Below are 20430 nucleotides of genomic sequence, written 5' to 3' on the forward strand. Positions count from 1 at the left end.
ACTTTCTGGTATTTTAAGAAAATATTCAGCCTTCTTACCATTTCTGTGATTATTGTTATATAACTATTGCAAAGTTACTGTACATTTTCTAAAATCTCAGTACAAATGAAGAAATTTCCAAATATTTTTTTCATGTAAAAGTAACATCTTTACTATAAAAAAAGTAAGGTGGTAAATTAAAAGGGTACATACCTGAGTACAAATATGTTAATCCTGTCATTTGTATGGTGATTTATACTGTGACTGTTGCCCTGTCTTTGGCCTACATCCACAGTTAAGTCATTTTAAATTTGTAGTTGTTTTCATCCGTGAAATCCTGGGCAGCAAACCTGAGCAACAGCCACTTGGAACTTCATCTCCCAGGTGGCATTGCGAGCGGTCTGTTTCGAGGTGTCTAGCAACAGCTATCAGCCAGACAGCCGGCGGCAACGGGAGCGCTATTTCTCGGTGTGTCTTTCCACGATTATTCGCTGCCGGATATTCACATTTAATAGTCGCTTGGCTGAAAATAGTGGAAAAAACAACCCTGACCCCTGCACAGAGATATGAGCGGCAGCGGGCGGCCCAGGACCAGCTCGTTTGCTGAGCCGCCAGGTGTGCCAGGAACCGCCGCTGCGTCCACCGGATCAGCCGCTGCCGTGGGGAGCAGCACAGGAAAGTCCGGGGTCCCGCAGGCCTCCGGCAGCAGCTCGTCGGGATGCCCGAACCCTAAGCTTACCAGTAAGTTCTGTTTGTCTGTTTATCTGAAATATGTAATTACCTGCCTTTACTCCAAAACCACGTAGCGGTGTTACGTGTCACAACCCAGCGCAAAGACGTTATTCCTCCCCTGTAGTGGGACCAACATGCTAGCGTGCTAACTAGCTCGCCTGCTAGCTAACGTTAGCCACTTGTTTTGTAGCTTTATGTTAGTTGTTCCCAGTCCGGCCGATGGATGTATTTTGCCCTATTGGTGTCAAACCAAGCAGCTGACCGGCCATCACTTTAATGCAGCGTAACTTCAGTTTAATTAATGGATAATCAGATTAATGGATAAGATGAGGATGTGTTTGATTTCACTGGTCAATATGAGTGAGCAGTAAACGGGCTCTGTTGTTCTTTGTGGCCAAGCTGGACTCGAACACCTCAGCGTTAGTGCTGCATCCACAGCTCCCTTTTTTTTTTTCTTTGGGTGTCGCTCAGAGTGCGGCATCAGCTATCAGTCTGGGCTCGCCTGGCGGAGGGTCAGGACGGAAAGTTGCCTTTTCACCAAGGTCACCTGTGGGGCAAAGGCTTAGCAGCAGGTGGCCGACGCCTGGAGGATGCAAGTGATGCACGTCCAGCACAAGAGCCGGGCTGTGTGTGTGTGCTGCTGAGGTGCCAAGGAGTAGGTTTCCTCTGTCTGAGATGGAGTTATCATATGCCCCTCTATCACCGTAGTGATAGGTGTAAGCAGAGATCTGTATGTGTGTGGATCCAAACCTTATCATCCATTAGCAGGCACTGGTGTGTGACTTTGATATTAGAGCTCGAATAAGAGGTCATCTCCAGTTCAAACAGTATGAACCTTTTCTCACTCTCCCCCCAGCAGCAGAGCAACACTTACCCCAGGCCCGCCAAAGCCCAAACGTTGCCTTTATATACTCTTTGATTTATGGGTATGTTGTCAGGGTTGGGAGTCCTGAGGCTATTTCAAGAGGCAGGATTAACCCAGTTAGCCAAATATTTGGGAGAGAGACTGATGTGATTCGACATTTTGAATTACTGGTAAAATTAAACTTGAACATGGAGCATTAAGGATGTTGTGTTGCCATACCAACCAGCAATCTGTCATTGTGAACAACAGTGGAAGATATTTGACGATGAAAGGTTCCATTAAATGCTCATCACACTGTTCGGCCAGTCTTGCGCTCCGTGCTGAATTTTGGGGATCAAACTTTTGCTTTGTTACTGTAGTTATGTTTATTTTTTAGTTGCACTGTGAACTAGGAAAGTTGCCATAAAACATTGAATATTCATACTGTGTAAAGCATATGATAATAGAGTAGTGTAGCAATAACATATTTTTGTATTTAGTATTTGTAACTAACTGCTTTTTTTATATCCCTTTATTTTGTCGGCCAGAGTGGCTGGTAGATTTAGTATTACGTTTGTTACCCACATTGAACAAGAAACAAGAAACTACAAAAAAGGCCTTAAGGTTTTAAAGGACTCCTCCCAGCCAGGTAACAGCCTTATTAATTTCCTCCCCTCACACAAAAGACTGCCCCAAAGCTGTCCGCCTGCTTAACACTATTAAATGTATCACTGTTGGCTACTTGGTAGGTTTTAAATAATTGGACAGGAGTTTTTTATTATGCACCTGAAGCACTTTATCTAATGAACTCTTAATGTTGCTGCTAATCCCCATACAGGTGCTTATGTGTGTGTGTTTTTCTTTGGCTTGGACTTGACTTATCTGTTCATAGTCTGTTAATGTCAGTTATGAGTGTGTGTTCGTGGGAGCTCACCAAGACAAATTCAAGTCCATACCAATCATGATATGGCAATAAAGTTTTGAAATTGTACAACTGATCGAAAAGGTCATTTATTACCATGATATTGCACTTGTGTTTACATACAAGACAAGAGCCCAATTATCCATTTTACTCATTGATTTGATAATGTAGTTTTGTTACTATTTTTATAATTGTTGATTGACTGTTCACATTTTGGTGTCTGAACACTAAATGATAAGTTCACAGCGAAAAATGACAATTCAGTCACTATCTACTCAACCCCATGCTGATGGAAACATTTCTGGAGCTTCACAGCAAATCAGAGTTGCAATCAGTCTCCTAAACAACAGAATCAGATAGGGGAAAAACAAAAACAACTTTTAAAAAAAAGCATTGAATTGCTCCGGACAGTTTATCCTACATAATCCAAGTCCCCATAAACCCCAAGATCCCAAACTGATTTGGGAAGACGTTGCTCATTGCTTTTATTATCATGTCATCATATCAGTGGCTTAAAATTGCAAAAATATCATTTATTGCAATTATTTCTGAGACAGTTTATCGTCCAACAACAATACTTATCGTGGAAGGTCCAGTTTTTAATTGTTGAAGTAGCTGGTGGCAGTTTTCAGATACAGTATACAGGGTGAAGATAGTGTTTACAGTATTTGACGCTTGCCTGCATTATAGCAGCTGTTGCAAATGTCCCAGAGAGAAACTGACAAGCCCTGACATGTCAGTGAAAGAGAGAGAATAAATAGATAGCTGTGTACATGAACGGCATTTAAACATTTCACTGTGATGGCACTTGTGCTCAGATAGTTTGTTTGTTTTGTTTTTGTTTTTTCAATAAATTCATTGCAATGATATATTTTTAATTTTCTTTGGACAACAGTATCAGTTTATCTCTCAGCATATCAGCAAGTCGGTGATCTCTTCAGGCGACGCTTTTGGAGATTCTCCATAAACAGTTAATTAGCGTGTTCATAGAGCTTTTGTTCGTATATTACTCTGAGATATTATCACCACAGGGATTTGAAAAAAAGGGCTCATTGCCACAAACGATAAAACTTCTCCACATCCCAGAATAATTACCATGGCTGCTGTGACAGTGTCCAAGAACTTGTTCCATTATTCACTGTCCATGGAGCAGCTCCAGGATTTGTCTGTGGATGACATCATCTCCTCTTCTGTCTCCTCACAGCTTAAAGGAGCAATCTGTAAGATATGGTGAGATTTTGGTTTTAAACTCCATCCCCTGTAATGACTCCTGCTGTGATCCAAGTTCCTGGTCCAGCCAAACTTTAGAGCCACTTGCTCCACAGCCAACTGAGCCATGAGCTAATTAGCCAATGATAGCTAGCTTCAGCCAAGGGTGGCTGGCAAAAAGCAGCAGCTGTCAGTTACTCTGTTGATATGCAGCCCATAATGTTTATGGAACTACCTTCAAATTCTGGCCATATTTTACACATTACACCTTTTTTTTTAAAAACGATAAATGTTCAAATAAGCATTAATGTTGTTATTTGAGGTTGGGTTTACCTTGTATCAGGGCAGCTGTTGTGTGATGAATCATGGAAATCTCTTTGGGAAACACTTCAGAGATGGTTATCATCAAAATCGTGTGACCAACATGGGGATGATGGCATCACAAGGCTGTTTTTGTCCATAATTACTTTATGTAAATTTTATGCAAACCAGCTCACTGTTGACTGAACGGCACAACCATGATCCGCTGGGAAGGAAGTGGACGTTGTGCTGATACTGTGTTTGTCGCAGACTGTCACATGAACAATGGAAAGTTGATAGAAAGCTCACACCAGAGGCTCTCCCTGTAGGGTAGATGGCCTGGTTAGATTTAGGGAGATCCTGCTGCATTGAACTGCATATTAATAAGGTAAACTTAATTCTCTTGGAGCTACTTGGCTTTAAGATGTGGAGACAAGAAATCTGCTGGTTAATTAATCAACAAGAATAGCTTGTTTAAATTCTCATATGTCAAATTACTGTTTGAGTTTAAAAAGAGCAAGTTAAATAGATACGAAGTAGGAGTGCACAGTATGTTTTTTTTTTTTCTTCAGCCATAACTGATAATTTAACATTTTTGTTAAATGTGGCATTGCAACTGTATGTCATTTTCACATTGGATATCATCCTTGTTTTTTTTTCTTCTTCTCCTACTTCTTCATGGAGTATGTAAGGTTATAAAAGTTGCTTGTTTAAGGGATCATTTCCTCCTGGAGACGTGTGCTTCCTTCTCTGAGTGTCAGGTGAATGAAAGGAAGCAGAGTGTGACCCAGAGCAGAGCTGATATGAAAACACTGAACTCTAAGACACAATGAAACGACGATAACAGACACACTGACAGAGTGAGGCGTCGTCTTTATTATGATAGATTATTGACCTCAGCGAAGTTTGAAGTTGTTTTTCCGTCTGTAAAAAATGAAACGGCAGCCAGCAGGAAAAGAATCCTGATACCTTCAGCTGTACCGACCGATACATCAACAAGAAAATAGAGGGGGAGCAACATATAGTAGACAGCTGGCATTAACGTATCCTGCCCTACTTTTAACCTGGAGCCCCGTGTGTGTGTGAGTATATGTGTGTGTGTTCCCCAGTCATTGAGTTAGAGAACCCAGTGACCCGGTCACTGGGCAGGCCTCACAGTTTCAGCTGTAACAGATATCGCCAGCGTGCCTATTGGATGACCACCACACTTTTGTGGCTAAGGACAATTTACTGCGTGTGCGTGGATATGGTCGCACAAGAACACGCAGTTCTGGGTGTAAGGGAGGCATATCAATAAGTGCATTGTGTTGTTGGTAAACAAAGGAGCATTAAGTATGTGGACATGGTCGGGGTGACAGTGATACTGCACAATGACAGCGAGCTGGCAAAAGGTTGCTCTATTATTTAAGGACCAGAGTCGGGTCAGCAGAAGAAAATGAACTTTCTATCAAATGGCTGTAAATGAAGAGAGGCATTTCTAATATTGGAATCAGTTGAATTTAATTTGAATTTATCATTTTCCCATTTTCCATTTTTTTCTACATTATAATCTTAAACTACAGACCTCTTTGTGCAGCAACTGGTGAGACGATAGCATGAGCTGCGTATTGAATACACAAGAGCTCAGTCCTAAAAGACCCAGAGTCCACTTGTGTTTTGTCAGTCGAATAACTTTGCTTTACTTTTTCTGTGTCCTTGTACCCAATGCAGTACATGAGGAGCAGCATACCAGGCTGCAAACCTCACAAACTGAATCTTAAAAATGACGCATCTGCAAAAAAACAGCAGTGGAATTAGAGTTGGTTGACGGAAACTGCAGGCAGCTCAACTTGTTCCTGACACTCTGGTGCTGACAGTCCGTAAAGTCAGCTCAACTACTATTGAACCAGACACTGGTGCAACCTCCTCTGCTGCCACCCAGTGTGACGGTCTGTTCGACTGTCAGCAGCACGGCAGGAGAGGCGCTCTGTGGTGCGCTAGGATTTTATAACAAATCTGTGAGCCGGGTGCAGCCTTTTACTTCCTCTGACTTTGTGGAAATCTGAGGTTTATTCACATCACAGATGTTTTCACAGCCTTCATACATGGGTCTTTTCATGTAAAACATGAGAGTAGCTGAAGCTGTAGCTGAACACTCCCTGCAGGGCTGGGAATATGATGTTCCCTGTATTTGTAGGTAAGGTGTATTTAGTCGGAGATGTCAGTGACAGTGCTGTGTTTTATATAAAAATGAAAAATGTTCAGAGAAAATCAAAGAAATAAAAGCACATAGCAGATTATCCTTTCTAGACATGACACGCCCGTCTGCCTCCAGTGCGTCTTACAGCTCACTGAAACTCTGTCTACAACAAATTCGTAGTTATTTGAATCTTCTTGTTTATGTTTAAATGTTTGCATGATGAGTGTAAATGCGTGTGTAGAAAAAAACATTCAACAATGTCGTTGAATATACGATTTATTTTTCAGCACTATGATCAAGGTACCACAAGAAGTTTTATCCTGTCGTGGCATTTCTTCGCCTGTTTCTGATGTAAAAGTAAATTAGTAAAATGCGACAAAAGGTTCACACTTCACACTCTGCCTTGTGTTTGTGCCTGCTTGTTTGTGAACCAGTGCAGCGTGACACTACTGGATGATAAAAACAAAATAATCAGTGTATGTGAGGCTCTTACCACTTAAAACAATTTATCAGGACAGGGAAAAAAAAAGTGGTTGGCCTATTTTTGGGTTCATTCCCAGTTTAATTAGTCAGAGTGTGTTGAATATGAACTCTGCCGTTTCTTTCCTTTTGTCTTTGGAGGCTTCTTTAAGTTGACATCCGTTCACTTTGCTGTCATTAACCTAAATATTCAGACGGCCAGTGGAGAGACGGCCCAGTTGTCAAGACAGGCTGCAGGAAGTGTGCGGGGTTCAATGTCATTTGTATTGTCTTGTTGTTTTGTGAAGAGACTTCATATGACCTCTTGTAGAACGGAGCCAGAGGGACCACAGCTCATTTTAATCCTCATCACAGCATCACAAGCTTCAGCACGATGGAGTAATTAACAGATTACCTGCTATGACTCATAACCACAGTGTTCCTCTCCAAATTGAAATAGAAGAGCTTAAAAATGTTTTTTCTTTGTTTCTCCCGTTGTTACCCATGTTATGCAGCTGAAGTGACTATATATTCTTACATTTCCTCACCTCATGCTGACCCTTGTTTCTGTTTCCTAGGAGACAGCGGGAAGGTGACGACGGTTGTGGCCACACCAGGTCAGGGACCGGACCGCCCCCAGGAAGTCTCTTACACTGACATCAAGGTGAGAAAGGAAGTAAAACCAAGTGTGTCATCACAAGAAGCCGTACGACTTTATTACCTCGTCTGCTACTGTAACTGTTATCACACTGCACACGATGACTGCAGTATATCTGCCTCATACGGTTGTTGATTAATATCAGTGGCAACGTTATCGTTAATATTCTGCCGGCTGCTGAGATTTATGTTTTACACTTTATAACCTACTGCCTGTTAGCTATCTGGCTGGTGTCTCATTTGAAAGTGTGACATAATTGTGTCAGTCACAGGAGATGAGATAGGTGTTGCATTGAGACTTGTTTGTACCTTTGCAGCTCCTTCTGGTGGTTTCCTCTTATCACCTCGTAGATTACTTAATGCCTCTGTAATGGTGTGTAGACAAATCTATCACACCTTTTCTATCTCAGAGTCAACAGTGTAATGATACATGCTTATCAGAACTATTGTCACTTCTCCAGTGTGTGCTGCGGTTGAAGGTTATAAAAGCGTCGTAAAACGTGCTGATAATGTTTGTTGTAATGTAAAAAGTCTACAAGTGTGCTCTTAGCTCTGCTACTACATGACAACACATGTAATCATTTTTAATGGCTTGGTTGCTTAAGTGCCTGTATACACTTATGCAACAAGTTATTATTCTAATTATCAATCTGCCAGTTAATTAATTTCTGACAATTATAAAGTGACATTATGAAATGTCCTGCTTGTTTTGTTTCTGGTAGACCGTATAGAATATTGACGGATCTTTAATTCTGCTAATGCAGAAAGCATCCTAATCCTACGGTCTTCCTCAGGCTCAGCAAGATGTGACTTTGCTGGTTTCAAGAAGTTGTCTGATTTGTATATAAGCTTATGAGAAAATGACTTCTTCTCACCTGATTTATTACCTCGAAAAAACTGTTGCCTCGTATGTTTACTGTCACAATCACTAGTCTTGAATGCAGCAGCTCCACACTCTCGTCCAAATGTGATCACTGCTGTCTCAAAAACCATCAACCACCAACTTAAGATTTAAAAATTGATTTTATTATCACAGAGGACTCTAAATGTTCAAATTTGGAATCTGATTGGAAGGTGGAGCCTTTTAATTTAGCATTTTGGTTATAATTGCTTCAAGATTAATCGGAAGTTATCTGAAGTTTGGTGCTTTATTTTCTGACCAATTAATCAACGTATCTCTTCCTCTGGCCATTTTACCAGGCAGTCAGTAGATTACCAGCATTTGGCTGGTAGCTCTTACTAATTCTGAGCCCTACTTTTCTACAGTATTTATGTTTTTATACATTTATAAGTGCAAGGGAGAAAATAAAAGGCATAATAGTGTTGCAGATATTACATAGGCTATTTGTCTCTGAAGCATGACCAAATTGATGTATGAAGCAACTTGCTGTTGTCATTAATGCTCATCACAGTGTGTCTATAAATGGGTATAAATGTTTTTCATCTTAAACCTGCCTCTGCTGTGCACGAGTGAGCACAGCGCTTAGGAAAACTAATATCAAAATTTGCTGCTGACCCATTTTAGACAAGTTGCACTAGTTAGAAAAACTGGAAATGAATAAAAACTGAGCAGAGTTTTTTGATCTTGTGTAGCTTAATGTTGACCCTTTGTTGTTGTAGCTGGACTGACACAGATAAGCTCAAATTGTTGTATCAGCAGCCAGAAAATACAGTGACCCTCATAAATCATGCCGGTATTTTTACTTCACTTGATGAGCTATAATTGATTTCTTCAGTCCAGCATCTGACTGTTTCCTCTTTTGTGAAAACCTCACAGGTGATTGGAAATGGCTCGTTTGGTGTGGTGTACCAAGCTCGCCTCATCGACAGCCAGGAGATGGTGGCCATTAAGAAGGTTCTGCAGGATAAAAGGTTCAAGGTGGGGCTGGAATATATCTATTGTGATCAGGGTGTCTACCTTGAATTCAATTTTATAAATATCATGCTTAAAAGTCATTAAACAGTCTATCTACCACTGAATCTTTGCACTTTTCTACTGTTTGTTTTCTTGTCTCACGTGTTTTGTTTTGGAAAGCATTTTGTTAACTAATGTCTTCATATAAAAGTGAATGCTTCCCTCGATGTGTGCAAGGTTTTCCTGTCTTTTTTTTTTTTTAAAGCTCTTCTCATGCTCGGCTTGTCTACATGTCTTTTCTTGTATTTACAGAATCGGGAACTACAGATCATGAGGAAGCTGGATCACTGCAACATTGTCAGACTACGTTACTTTTTCTACTCCAGTGGTGAGAAGGTACAGCTCATGTTTGTTTTTTTTTCTCTTTCTGTAATTCTTTCGTACAGAAAAATCAATTGTTGTCAAGCTAACTTTTTTTGCTAAGTCCCCATCTTCACACATTCTTATCTCACAGCACTGTTGTTACTGGAGATTACAGCAAAACATGAAATGGTGTATGCATATAAAAGATGAGATTAGTCAGATGCAGTGTGAAAAGAAATACCCCAACCCTAAAAAAAGGGAAGTAATCCATTTCTTGGCAAATATAGAACCACTCTTAGTCATAGTGTAATACTGCAGAAGTTAATTACTGGAAACAAGATTCTGTGTTTGAGTAAAAAGCAAGCAGGTATTGTTTTACATCAACACTGTGTGAAATGACCGCGTACCTAAAACAACAAGGGGGGCTTGTAGACTTGTATTAAGTCATGCATATTTTAAACATGATTTCTCTCTGTGTCTGTGCTGAACAGAAAGATGAAGTGTATCTCAACCTGGTGCTGGACTTTGTCCCTGAGACGGTCTACAGGGTTGCCAGGCATTTTAACAAGGCCAAGAGCATCATTCCTATCATATATGTGAAGGTAAATATTCTTATTCTTGCTACAAACCTGATTCTGTGTGATTTTATGTTCTTCTTCCCAAATATCTCACAAGAAGTCGTCTTTACTCTTAACACCACCATGTTATCATTGATTCGTCACCATGTTGTCTTTTAGTTTTTTCAACTTGCGTTGTTTTTGTGAACTCCTCAGGTGTACATGTACCAGTTGTTTCGCAGTCTGGCTTATATCCATTCCCAGGGTGTGTGTCACAGAGACATCAAGCCACAGAACCTGCTCGTCGACCCAGAAACTGCCATCCTCAAGCTGTGTGACTTTGGCAGGTGAGCTGCATAAACAGATGGATTTCTCCCACACAGAAATCGAGGATTTAACAGTCAAATCAATTTTCTGTGTGTAGAAAGGACAGAAATAATCTGATCTTTAACTTATCTTCAATGTGACGCTGCAGATAACATGTAATGGTGTGAAGTAAACATTATCAACATCCCAGTGGTTTAATGGGACTGTATTTAATATGGCTTCACCTACCTCCAAATCCAGTTTTAGCCCTTTTACTCTGTGAGTTTAACAGGGTCTAAGAGGAATAACCACAAACCCAACAACTCTTTGATTTTGTCGCCTGACCAAAACAAACCTTCACTCATTCTTTGCTGAAATCTTTCTTTTCAATTGATTTATTGTGTGTCCCCAGCGCCAAGCAGCTGGTCCGCGGTGAACCCAACGTGTCGTATATCTGCTCACGATATTATCGCGCCCCCGAGCTCATTTTCGGTGCCACAGACTACACGGCAAACATTGACATCTGGTCAGCAGGCTGCGTCCTGGCTGAGCTGCTGCTCGGACAGCCCATATTCCCCGGTGACAGTGGGGTCGACCAACTAGTAGAGATTATAAAGGTGAGTTTCTTTATCTGGAATGTGCTTCCTGTTATCAATCAAGAGGGTTTGTGTGTCAGTATTTTAACTTGGTTTGCGATTGTGGGTGTATTCACCTGTTATTTATGTATTTATGGCATCATAAAACACACCTCACACCACACGTCTGTATGTGTGTTTGCAGAATACTGCTCATATTCCTCCTACATCTGTTTTCAGGTTCTTGGAACCCCGACAAGGGAGCAAATCCGAGAGATGAACCCAAACTACACAGAATTCAAGTTCCCTCAGATCAAAGCCCATCCATGGACCAAGGTTAGTAAATGCTGGTCAGCCTGTTATCGAATAAAAACAGACAGCATGCACACTGCATGACTCCGATATCCACTTATTTAAAGTGGCAACAGACAACTTTCCCACCCAACACAATCGTCAGATGGCTTTGTTAGGGTTAGCAGAACATCATGAGTTTAGTACCGTTTATGGTCAGGATGGAGGTGGTCTGACTTCCTGAGCTCAACTGTTTGGCAGCCTGGAGGCTTGTAATAACACAAATACCATAAACTACCATCCGCTCTGCCTCCTATTGTCTGTTGCCTCAATTAATGCTTTGAATGCATCAGTAGTAACGTTTTGAGCAACATTGCTCTTCATCAGACTTAAAGTCTTTGACATTTCCTCACACTTTATCGTGTTGCTCCAAACATCACTACTTTTCTTCGGTTTGGATGTTGTTATTGACTCCTACTTTCACAGCCAGGTAGCCAGGCCTGCACTGTTTGGAAAAGCATTAAGGATCAGTTCATATGTCCTGTAACTGATAAGGAAAATCATTGTCTTATGTATAAGAACTTCAGAAAATGTTTCATGTGCCTATATACACGACCAAAGCTTTATTCTGGGAAGGCATTTCTTAGGAAAAGTGACTTACATTGCAGCGGTGTATGAGAACAGAAGACGAGAATACCTGTGGAGGTGCTCTTGCCCACACAGTCTATTTAAATCTGTGAGTTGAAGTGCCTTAGAGTCCTCGATTAACCCTGACACCTCAAGAGTGCAGAAACAATGTAAAACCAAGAGAAGAGGCCCCTCAGCGTTTACTACGATAGCTTTCTACTCCAAAAACTGCTCTTATAGATGCAGAATGGCTTTATAAAGGCGTAGTAACTGACAGTCGCGAGTGATTTCTTTGTGCTTTTTTCCTTTTTGAGGTTCTTCATTCAAGACACGTTTGTGAAAATACGATACTTAATGTAAATGTGACTACAGAATGCTCTATGTTGATGCTAAAACTGTCTCGTGTGGGTGTCATTTTTGGCAGATGCGTGGTCTTAAAATAAGATTCTTCTCGTCCCTCAGGTGTTTAAGCCTCGCACCCCTCCAGAAGCCATCACTCTGTGCTCCCGGCTGCTGGAGTACACGCCGGCCTCACGGTTCTCCCCACTAGAGGCTTGTTCACATGCCTTCTTCGACGAGCTGCGCCAGCCCAACACACGACTGCCCAGCGGCCGAGACCTGCCCATGCTCTTCAACTTCAGCCCCACGGGTACATTAACATTCAGGCATAGTTGAATCAAGGGTTTGATTTAAATTCCAGCCCCACATCGATCTATTCTGTCTGTCCAAATAAGTGATTTTTATATTAATTATGGATTCATCACCATGTGTTTAGCTCGGTGTTGGTTTGTTTTCTGACCTCATTAGAGGTACAATTAATGCAGCGTGGACTCTCGTATTGTTGTGACAGTGTCCTCTTGATACACGACTCATCATTAATTCAGACTCCCTGTTTTATTTTCTGCAGAGCTGTCAATCCAGCCCCAGCTGAACTCGACCCTCATTCCTCCTCACGCTCGCTCTCATACAGCTGCTTCCGCCCACGGTGGGAAACTCTCCTGATACTTGTATTCTAATTCGATTGCAAATGTTAATTTCATGATTGAGTGGTGCCTGTTTAAAGTTAATATCTCTTACACGCGTTTTAATAGCAGATTATGATTGCGAAAGCGCTGTCTGTTATATCTATTTAATCTGGTGATACATGGTGTATATGGTTGGTATAGTGACAGTCTTTGATTAATATTGTGTAGTTGGAATAATCCATGAAATAATTTTAAAGGCATTTCTTTTACCATGTGAAACACTGTTGAATTTGATCCTTTTACATCCTTCCACTAATTACACAGCAAATCATGAATACAGAGGAATATTTGACGTGAATTATTTCATTTTAAAACAGAATAATTTTTAAAGATAGTAAGCAGTTCTGTCACCATTAACTTCAGTGTTGATAGCCGAGTAGGTTTTCACGGACACAAACGTAATGAGTGTCTTTTGACACAAGATGGCAGTAATAGACATGAAATCAATACTTGTTATGGACTAATCTCGTGATATTCTGTTCTCTGATCACAAATTACAGATTTCAGAATTGTCCAATTGAAATAGCTACAGGATATGTGGTTTATTGGCGCTGTTATGAGGACAGTCAGTTTATAAACTACCACTGTTTGCAAAAATGAAACACACTGAAATACTTTTACCAAAGAGTAGAGTCAAATTTCTTGTGTGTCCACAACACAAAGATCAGTTAACTGCCGTCATGGAAGAGTGAAGAGAAATGTTCACATTTAAAAAGCTGGAATCAGAGAATTTTGACTTTAATTATCAAAGTAATTGCACTGAATTTCATTTCCTTTACCAGTATTTGAGCCTCTTTGTGTTCAGCTCTGTGCTTCTGTTGCTTCTCGCTGAATCTAAAACTAAATCAAATCGAGCCGGCATACGTGTGTGAACAAGCCTCAGTATATTAAGGCTCATATGGTCTCATGAACTCTGCTGTCGGGTCCTTTGTGTTCTGGACTGTTTATTTAAACTCACTGTCCTTTTTGTTTCTTCTTCTGTCCTTCAGATGGTACCGGTTCAGACTCATCTCAACACAGTTCAGTACCTGGATCTCTTAACAGCATCTGAAGCAGCCTCTCACCTGCCTGCCTGCCATCCTCACCCTTACCTCAGACACACACGCACACACACACATGCACACACACACGTATGCACACACACTGACACACACACACACACACACACACGCTCTACTGCTTTCCTCCATGCTGCTTGCTCTCCTCTTAGATGACCTGTTTCTGTACAGTCAACGCATTGAACAAACAACAATAGTCGTTTAGCTGCCAGGGTTGAAACTACGGCAGGAGATTGTCACACGCTGCTGCTGCTGCTGCTGCTCGGGTGGTATGTGAAGGTTCAATAGTGGGGGCTGGTCCTCTGTAATATAACCTTTTTTTAATCAGCATTTTCTCCTTTTTCTTCTTTATATTTGTGTTTTATTTATTTGACTAATTGAAAAGCATCAAAGCATAGCATTTTTTTCCACTTCAGATTATTTTTTTATAATCTTCAGTGTTTTTTTTCCATCCCTGTTAGTAAGGGGGTGGCCTGTACACTGCCTGTACAAGACTAGAACTAGCCCCAAATAGGTCATCAGGGTCAAGGAAATCTGAATTAACTCAGGACAGGAGAGCGGATGCAGGGACTGAAGAATTTCTTAATCTTCCAGCTACATTATTTTACCAATCCAGCCTGATGTTTGTAAATTAAACATCCAAGTATTGTTGTTTTACCTGCTTTCAGTCGCAGGTAGAGTAGAAAAAAATCCAGTTATCAGTGTTTGGCTGGAGGTGTTATTGGATTGCCTCTTACATGAATCATGTTGAGTGACCGTTTTATACAGACTGGACAGGAAATAACCACCACGTCTTGTATCCATCTGTTTATTTCCTGTTCTCAAGAGTTTTGTCTTGTAAAATTAATTAATTTTCCTCTAAAGGAGAAGAAGTTCCCTTACCTGTTTGGAATTCACTTAGACCTGTAAATGTCAGTTGTGAAGAAAAGAGTGAATGTGGTTTTAAGATGAGCGTTTTAAAGTCGATTGAGAAAAACAAATTAGAGCCGTTGTAGTGCGACTGGAAGAACATGACTGGAGGCTGCACAGTGTTTGCTCTCTGTCCTCCAGCGTCGTTAGTCGTGTTCAGTTGATGATTTAACGAGACCAGCGGAGCTCTGAATACCACCTTTGTACATCACCACAGCAACAGGAAACCCTGAGGCTTTCTATAATTCTTTAATTGATCATAAATATTAAAGTCTGTTTCAAAACTAGAGCTCAGTAAGCATTCTGTATCGCAACACAAATGCTTCCTAAAGACATTGTTTCCAGAAAGAAGTCTTTGCCCCCTTTTAAAAACCTCTTAATGTGCGTTAGAAAGTCCCAACAGCAGTTTTTTTTATTATTATTATTATTTCTTGAAGGCATGGTCCTTTTGAGCTTTCAAACGAGGCGATGCAATCATGATGTGTGAAGATGTCTGTTAATGAGAAGAAATTAACTTTTTTGGGGAACTGTGGCCACTTTTAAAAAGTCTGAAGTAGTTTTAATGGTAAATTATTAATTTTAAAGCTTTGAAAAGAATTTAAAAGAGGCAGATATAGTTGCACGATGTTAGTCTAGCATATAAAAGAATCTGTCTCTCAAAAACATGTCACGGTCCTCTGGAAAATATCGGCAGACTAAAACTTAAAAAGACGTCAAAAAGACACTTTTGGGTGGGATTGCCCTTTATCTCAGAGATCGGTCCTGTCCTGATGTTAGTGTAAAATAAATGCTTTTGTTCTCAAGTGAATTTTGGTCCTCCTTGTTGATTAAATGCAGCAGACAAATGAAAGAATCGGGACGGGGATATTGAAGTTACATTAAACGTGATGGGGGGGGTGTTGCTTCATGTAAATTTATTTATTTATTAGTTTGCGGGTGAGGGCTGGATGTCAGTTACAGCCAGAGAGGGAGAGCTCTGAAATGGTGTCGCAGCATCTTTAGCAAACTGTACCTCCATCAGTGAGAATATATGTAAAGTTCTGTCAGCTTTTACAGAAAGAAGCTTCGTAGAAATTAAAAAAAAAAAATAAATCTCCGCTTCGGTTCATTAGTGCTGACGTATACAGAAGCAAAACAAAGGGAGATGAGTGAAAGGCTTAATGTGAATAGTAGTTAACATGATCTTAAAGCAGGGGAGTTCCTGTCGTGTGCTCTCGTACTTCTGTCTTTGAGAGGGCCAATTTGAATTTTACCCCATAAGATTGAGAAGAGGAGAGACTTTGGCTGCGATCGAATAGTGTTTGTGAAATGACCTGACGATGTCTAAGGTGCTTCCTGTCTTATTTCCTTTGTCAGAGGACACACTGGACCATCCTCACAAAAGGAAAGGAGATGATACCATCCCACCAATCCAGTGACATTTAAAATGGCATGTATTTTAACAACAACTTGGTTCAGTAGGATCTTCTGTCTTTACTTGATCTCTTGATTTTCTCATCGAGGTCAAGGACAAGTGTTCACAGAAGAAACGGGATGCAATTTTTTTTCAACTATTCGATCGCAGCCCTTGTTCTACAGACAAAGTTCGCATTAGGTTCAAGTGACAGTTCACCACATATTTTTCCCCAACATGTTGTGCTGTTTATCCATCTAGATTGATTTGGTGCGAGTTGTCTTGTTTTGGAAATATCTGCCGTACAGATGTCTGTTCTCTCTTCAGTGTAACTTGTTGAGCTCAAAAGCGCCCAAAAAAATACTCATGAAAAACTTATCAGCAATGTCTTTTTGTTTCCAGAGATCATGAGCCAGTAACTAAAGATAATCCACAGATGATGTTGTTTCATGTAGGAACTATTTTCTTCCTCTTGCTCCCTTATACTTCAGTATCAGGCCCAATAGTGGCAAAAAAACCAAAACATTTTGAAGGTTTTAATGGTATTTTAGATTGTGCAACTTCCTGGAAAGTCATTGAAAATTAATAACTATTGTGCAAAAACACACATTTAACACTTTTGTTACTGACTTGGGTGAAATTCTGTCATGTTTTATGGAGAAAATATGAACAGGAAACACGCAACTAACATTTTATTAGCTGTCATGTTCATCTCCTCCATGGCTGGTGCACACTTCGCTCAACACAGGTGCAGTGGAAAGAAAATAGTCCCTACATTTCTGGAAAGAGACTTTGCTGTTGAGTTTTTCAGATGTATTTTTTGGGCCTTTTGAGCTCCACAAGCCGAGTGACATCTTGTTCTGTTACACTGGAGAGAAAGCAGACATCTTTATGGCTGATTTCTTTACAACTCAGCAACTCACACCAAAACAATTTAGATGGATAAAGAACTCGACAGGTGAAATATGTATTTTTGATTTGCAGGTGAACTGTCCCTTTTAATGGTTAAGGGGTCATAAATCAGAATGTACTATCACAGTCCTCTCAAGTATAAAAGTACACAAATGTGTGTGTGTGTGTGTGTGTTTGTGTGTCTGACCATATCCCACCCTGCAGTCTGAACAGCCAGTGTTTTAGGGATTAGAGCTGTCAACAATACAGATTTTTAGTCAGCAGTGCAGACCACTTGAAAGTTTGTAGTATAGTATTTGATACTATTGTACCCTGCCTCCACCTGCTGTTTGTAACCACGGCCATGTTTCTGTTGAACCTTTTTTTTTTTAATATAAGTGAGAAGCTCTGATGAGCCCTGATCCTTTTTGAGTCCCGCCTCATTCAGCACGTTCACATTGATTTCATAACGAGGAGAGTGGAGAGCATTCTTCATTCTTTCCCACTAAAGTTTCTCTCCCGGCTGCCTCTCAGCTCCTGGTCCTGTCGGTCACCGCCGGCCACATTCTGCTTTCTTTGTTGTAAAGAGTCCAACCAGCATGTTTGATTGACTCTGCAGGGCGCGTCACACTCAGAGCTGTCTGACTTTCTGTGGCTATGAACAGGTGTGGAAGAAGCTGCACCCGGCGAGAGGAATCAAACATGGCTGAATCTCAGAAGCCATTTATTCCCACCCCACCCCCACCCTCACTCTCCTTCTCTTATCGCACGTGTAAATATCACTGATTTTTATTTTCCTCTTTTTACTTTTTATTACAGAGTTGTTTATATCTCGTTTCCCTCATCATGCCGATGAAGCAGTCTTAGTTTGTGCATTTTTTGTAAATAAGTTTCTTTTTTTCACAATTCAAAATGTAAATACTGCAAAGGAAAAAAAAAAAAAATCAGCCTACTCCTCATGTTCGTCAACGATCTTTCTCTCTCTTTCTCTGTCCCGTGGTCCAGTGAAAACTGTAAAGTCGCTGTTGTCGTCGTCACTCAGCTGTGCCCAGCCTGACTGTTGAATGAATATTATCAGGGTTCTGTTCCAAAATGGTCTTTCCGATCACCGACCTCTATAAAAAACCGTAACTGACACGTGTCGTATCGTCTCATGTGGCAGCAGAATCTTGAATCCAGTCTCTCCCACCTTCACACCTTTATCTCCTGTTGATCTGAACAGTGTAATAAATGCATAATATTTGAAACAGTGATTTTTGTCTTAGTTTTTTACCGTTTAAAAAACCATTTTTGTTAAGCACCTTACTGCCCAGTCACCCTTTTTACAGGCTGTAGATTCTCCACATGATGGAGCTGTTCAGTCAGTTTTACACTGAGACAGTCACAGTGAAACATATTCAAGATGCATCTTTCATTGTTTTTCTTTTAAGCCTCCTGACATTTTACTGTAATTAAAGGAACAGTTATTATCTACCCACCTGGTCTCAGTCGGGTGAAGCTTTGTACTCCACTAAACTTTTCTGGAGCTTCACAGAAATACAGTGTTGTAGTATTCTCCTAAACGGCTGAGGTAGAAGGGGACTTGATTCAAAACTTTAAAAAAAAACCCCAACAACATAAAATGGCTCCATACAGCTCATCCGACATTATCCCAAGTCTGCAGTAGCCCCGAGGTCCAAAAACTGATTTGAGAAGATGTTGTTTACACCTTTTTTTAAAGATGAGATCTTCACTGTAGCTGCTGAGCTAACAAGTTGACAACAGTCTCGCAGGTTTAGAATAAGAAATTACATCGTATCCAACCAACTCCAGATGTCTCTTCATTTTCAAACTTTACAAACTCTTTTTACTACCTTCTCCTCAAAACCTGTAGACAGATTTTAATGTGTAAAATCATTTTAGTAAGTGTTGCTCCTTTTTGTTGTCTTGCCTGTAGGAGGCGCAGGAGAAACAGGACCTGCATGTTTTTGTTTCTTTTCCTTCCACATATTCACTCGTGGTCATTTTGGAGCAGAACTCCGTCCGTGTGGTTTATTGTTGCTGTGCAGTATTGAGAAGGAAAAAGAAAAAGACTTGACTGCAGGTGTGACGTCTGACTCGTGATCTCAAAAGTGTTTAGTTGGACCAGAAATCACTCGATATCCAGCTAGAAACTCAACATGGGCATTTTGTATTATGTGCTGTACGGCATTCAGAATTGCTGCTAACGATCACGAGATGTCAGAGACAGAAATCTGTGTTGTGACTGCAGACAGAGCCACCTCTCCTGTGTGTGTGTGTGTGTGTGTGTGTGTGTGTGTGTGTGTGTGTGTGTGTGTGTGTGTGTGTGGTCAGGAAACATGCAGAAACCTCAGTTCGTGTCACTTAACATTTGATTTGTTTGACCCCTCATGCTGTTATCATCGGTCTCCTCTGTGCTGGTGGACTGATGTGTGATAGACGGAGGAAGAGAGAGAAACGAACACAAACCTGTCTGTCTCTGTTCTGTGTGTGTGTGTATGATATGGACTCATTTACTGTAATAAAGTGATGAAGCTGTGTTTACATCGTGTGCTGTTTCTCTTCCTTATTCAGAGGTAATGGACTGGAATCAAGTTTAGTGTGAGACACAAGAGTTCTTCTTCATATTCTGCCTGATGTTTTCATCCCTTATTCCCTGAGAGGTTTATAACATGTTTTGAAGAAAGACAGAGAAAGGAAGATGGAGAACGTTTTTAGAAATTGAATTTACCTTTTATTTTTTCAAACTGTTATTGTATTTCTCAAAAATAATGTTTAAAGTAGAGATGACAATCCTTGTGATGTCATCTACAACTTTATTTTCCAAGTGATTTCTGTCTTTCTGAATTGTTAGAGACATAGATGACAAGATTCCCCTGAACAGAAGCACAAAGTTTTTTGTTTTTTTTTTTTTTATCCCAACTGGACGTTGCAAGCTGGACCTCACAGGGCATGTCATTCCAGAGGTGGTCCTCTAAAAATGAGACGAAAGAGAAAAGTTTCTAATATGGATTTTGCAATTATGTGCGCTGGATCCTAAAAACAATTTCATGCTATTGGCCAAAATTGTAGTTCGTAAATTGAGTAGTTAAACTGCAAAAAATGACCCCAAAAGTAGTTGAATTACTTAACGCAGCACAACATGTGAATGTAGTTTAACTACCAGCAAGTTACAGCAAATTGTAGTTAAGCTGTGTAGTTCAACTACATGTTACGTCTCCACAACACTGCTTAAAAGTCATACTTGAGTAAGTCAGTTTAAATACCACATTGGTAAAAGTGAAAGTATCTCATATAAA

General features: G+C 40.4%; 1 protein-coding gene across 1 annotated transcript; it reads left to right on the top strand.

Moving 5' to 3' along the window:
* The first annotated feature begins 352 nt into the window (after positions 1–352).
* Positions 353–19675, top strand: gsk3aa (glycogen synthase kinase 3 alpha a). The gene is made up of 11 exons (XM_037090361.1): positions 353–720; positions 7203–7288; positions 9059–9160; positions 9449–9532; positions 9991–10101; positions 10273–10403; positions 10775–10979; positions 11178–11273; positions 12318–12504; positions 12763–12840; positions 13870–19675. The coding sequence occupies exons 1-11, from the start codon at positions 546–548 to the stop codon at positions 13929–13931; spliced, it is 1317 nt and encodes a 438-aa protein (XP_036946256.1). The 5' UTR covers positions 353–545; the 3' UTR covers positions 13932–19675.
* Positions 19676–20430: the final 755 nt, after the last annotated feature.

Source organism: Acanthopagrus latus, chromosome 3 (genome assembly GCF_904848185.1).
Source record: "Acanthopagrus latus isolate v.2019 chromosome 3, fAcaLat1.1, whole genome shotgun sequence".
Classification (NCBI taxonomy): domain Eukaryota; kingdom Metazoa; phylum Chordata; class Actinopteri; order Spariformes; family Sparidae; genus Acanthopagrus; species Acanthopagrus latus.

Excerpts from the sequence above, each read along its gene's own strand:
- gsk3aa (XM_037090361.1), top strand. The coding sequence starts at position 546 with ATGAGCGGCAGCGGGCGGCCCAGGACCAGCTCGTTTGCTGAGCCGCCA. Across the intron at positions 7,289-9,058 it reads TCTCTTACACTGACATCAAG|GTGATTGGAAATGGCTCGTT; the intron begins GTGAGAAAGGAA and ends AAAACCTCACAG. Across the intron at positions 11,274-12,317 it reads AAGCCCATCCATGGACCAAG|GTGTTTAAGCCTCGCACCCC; the intron begins GTTAGTAAATGC and ends CTCGTCCCTCAG.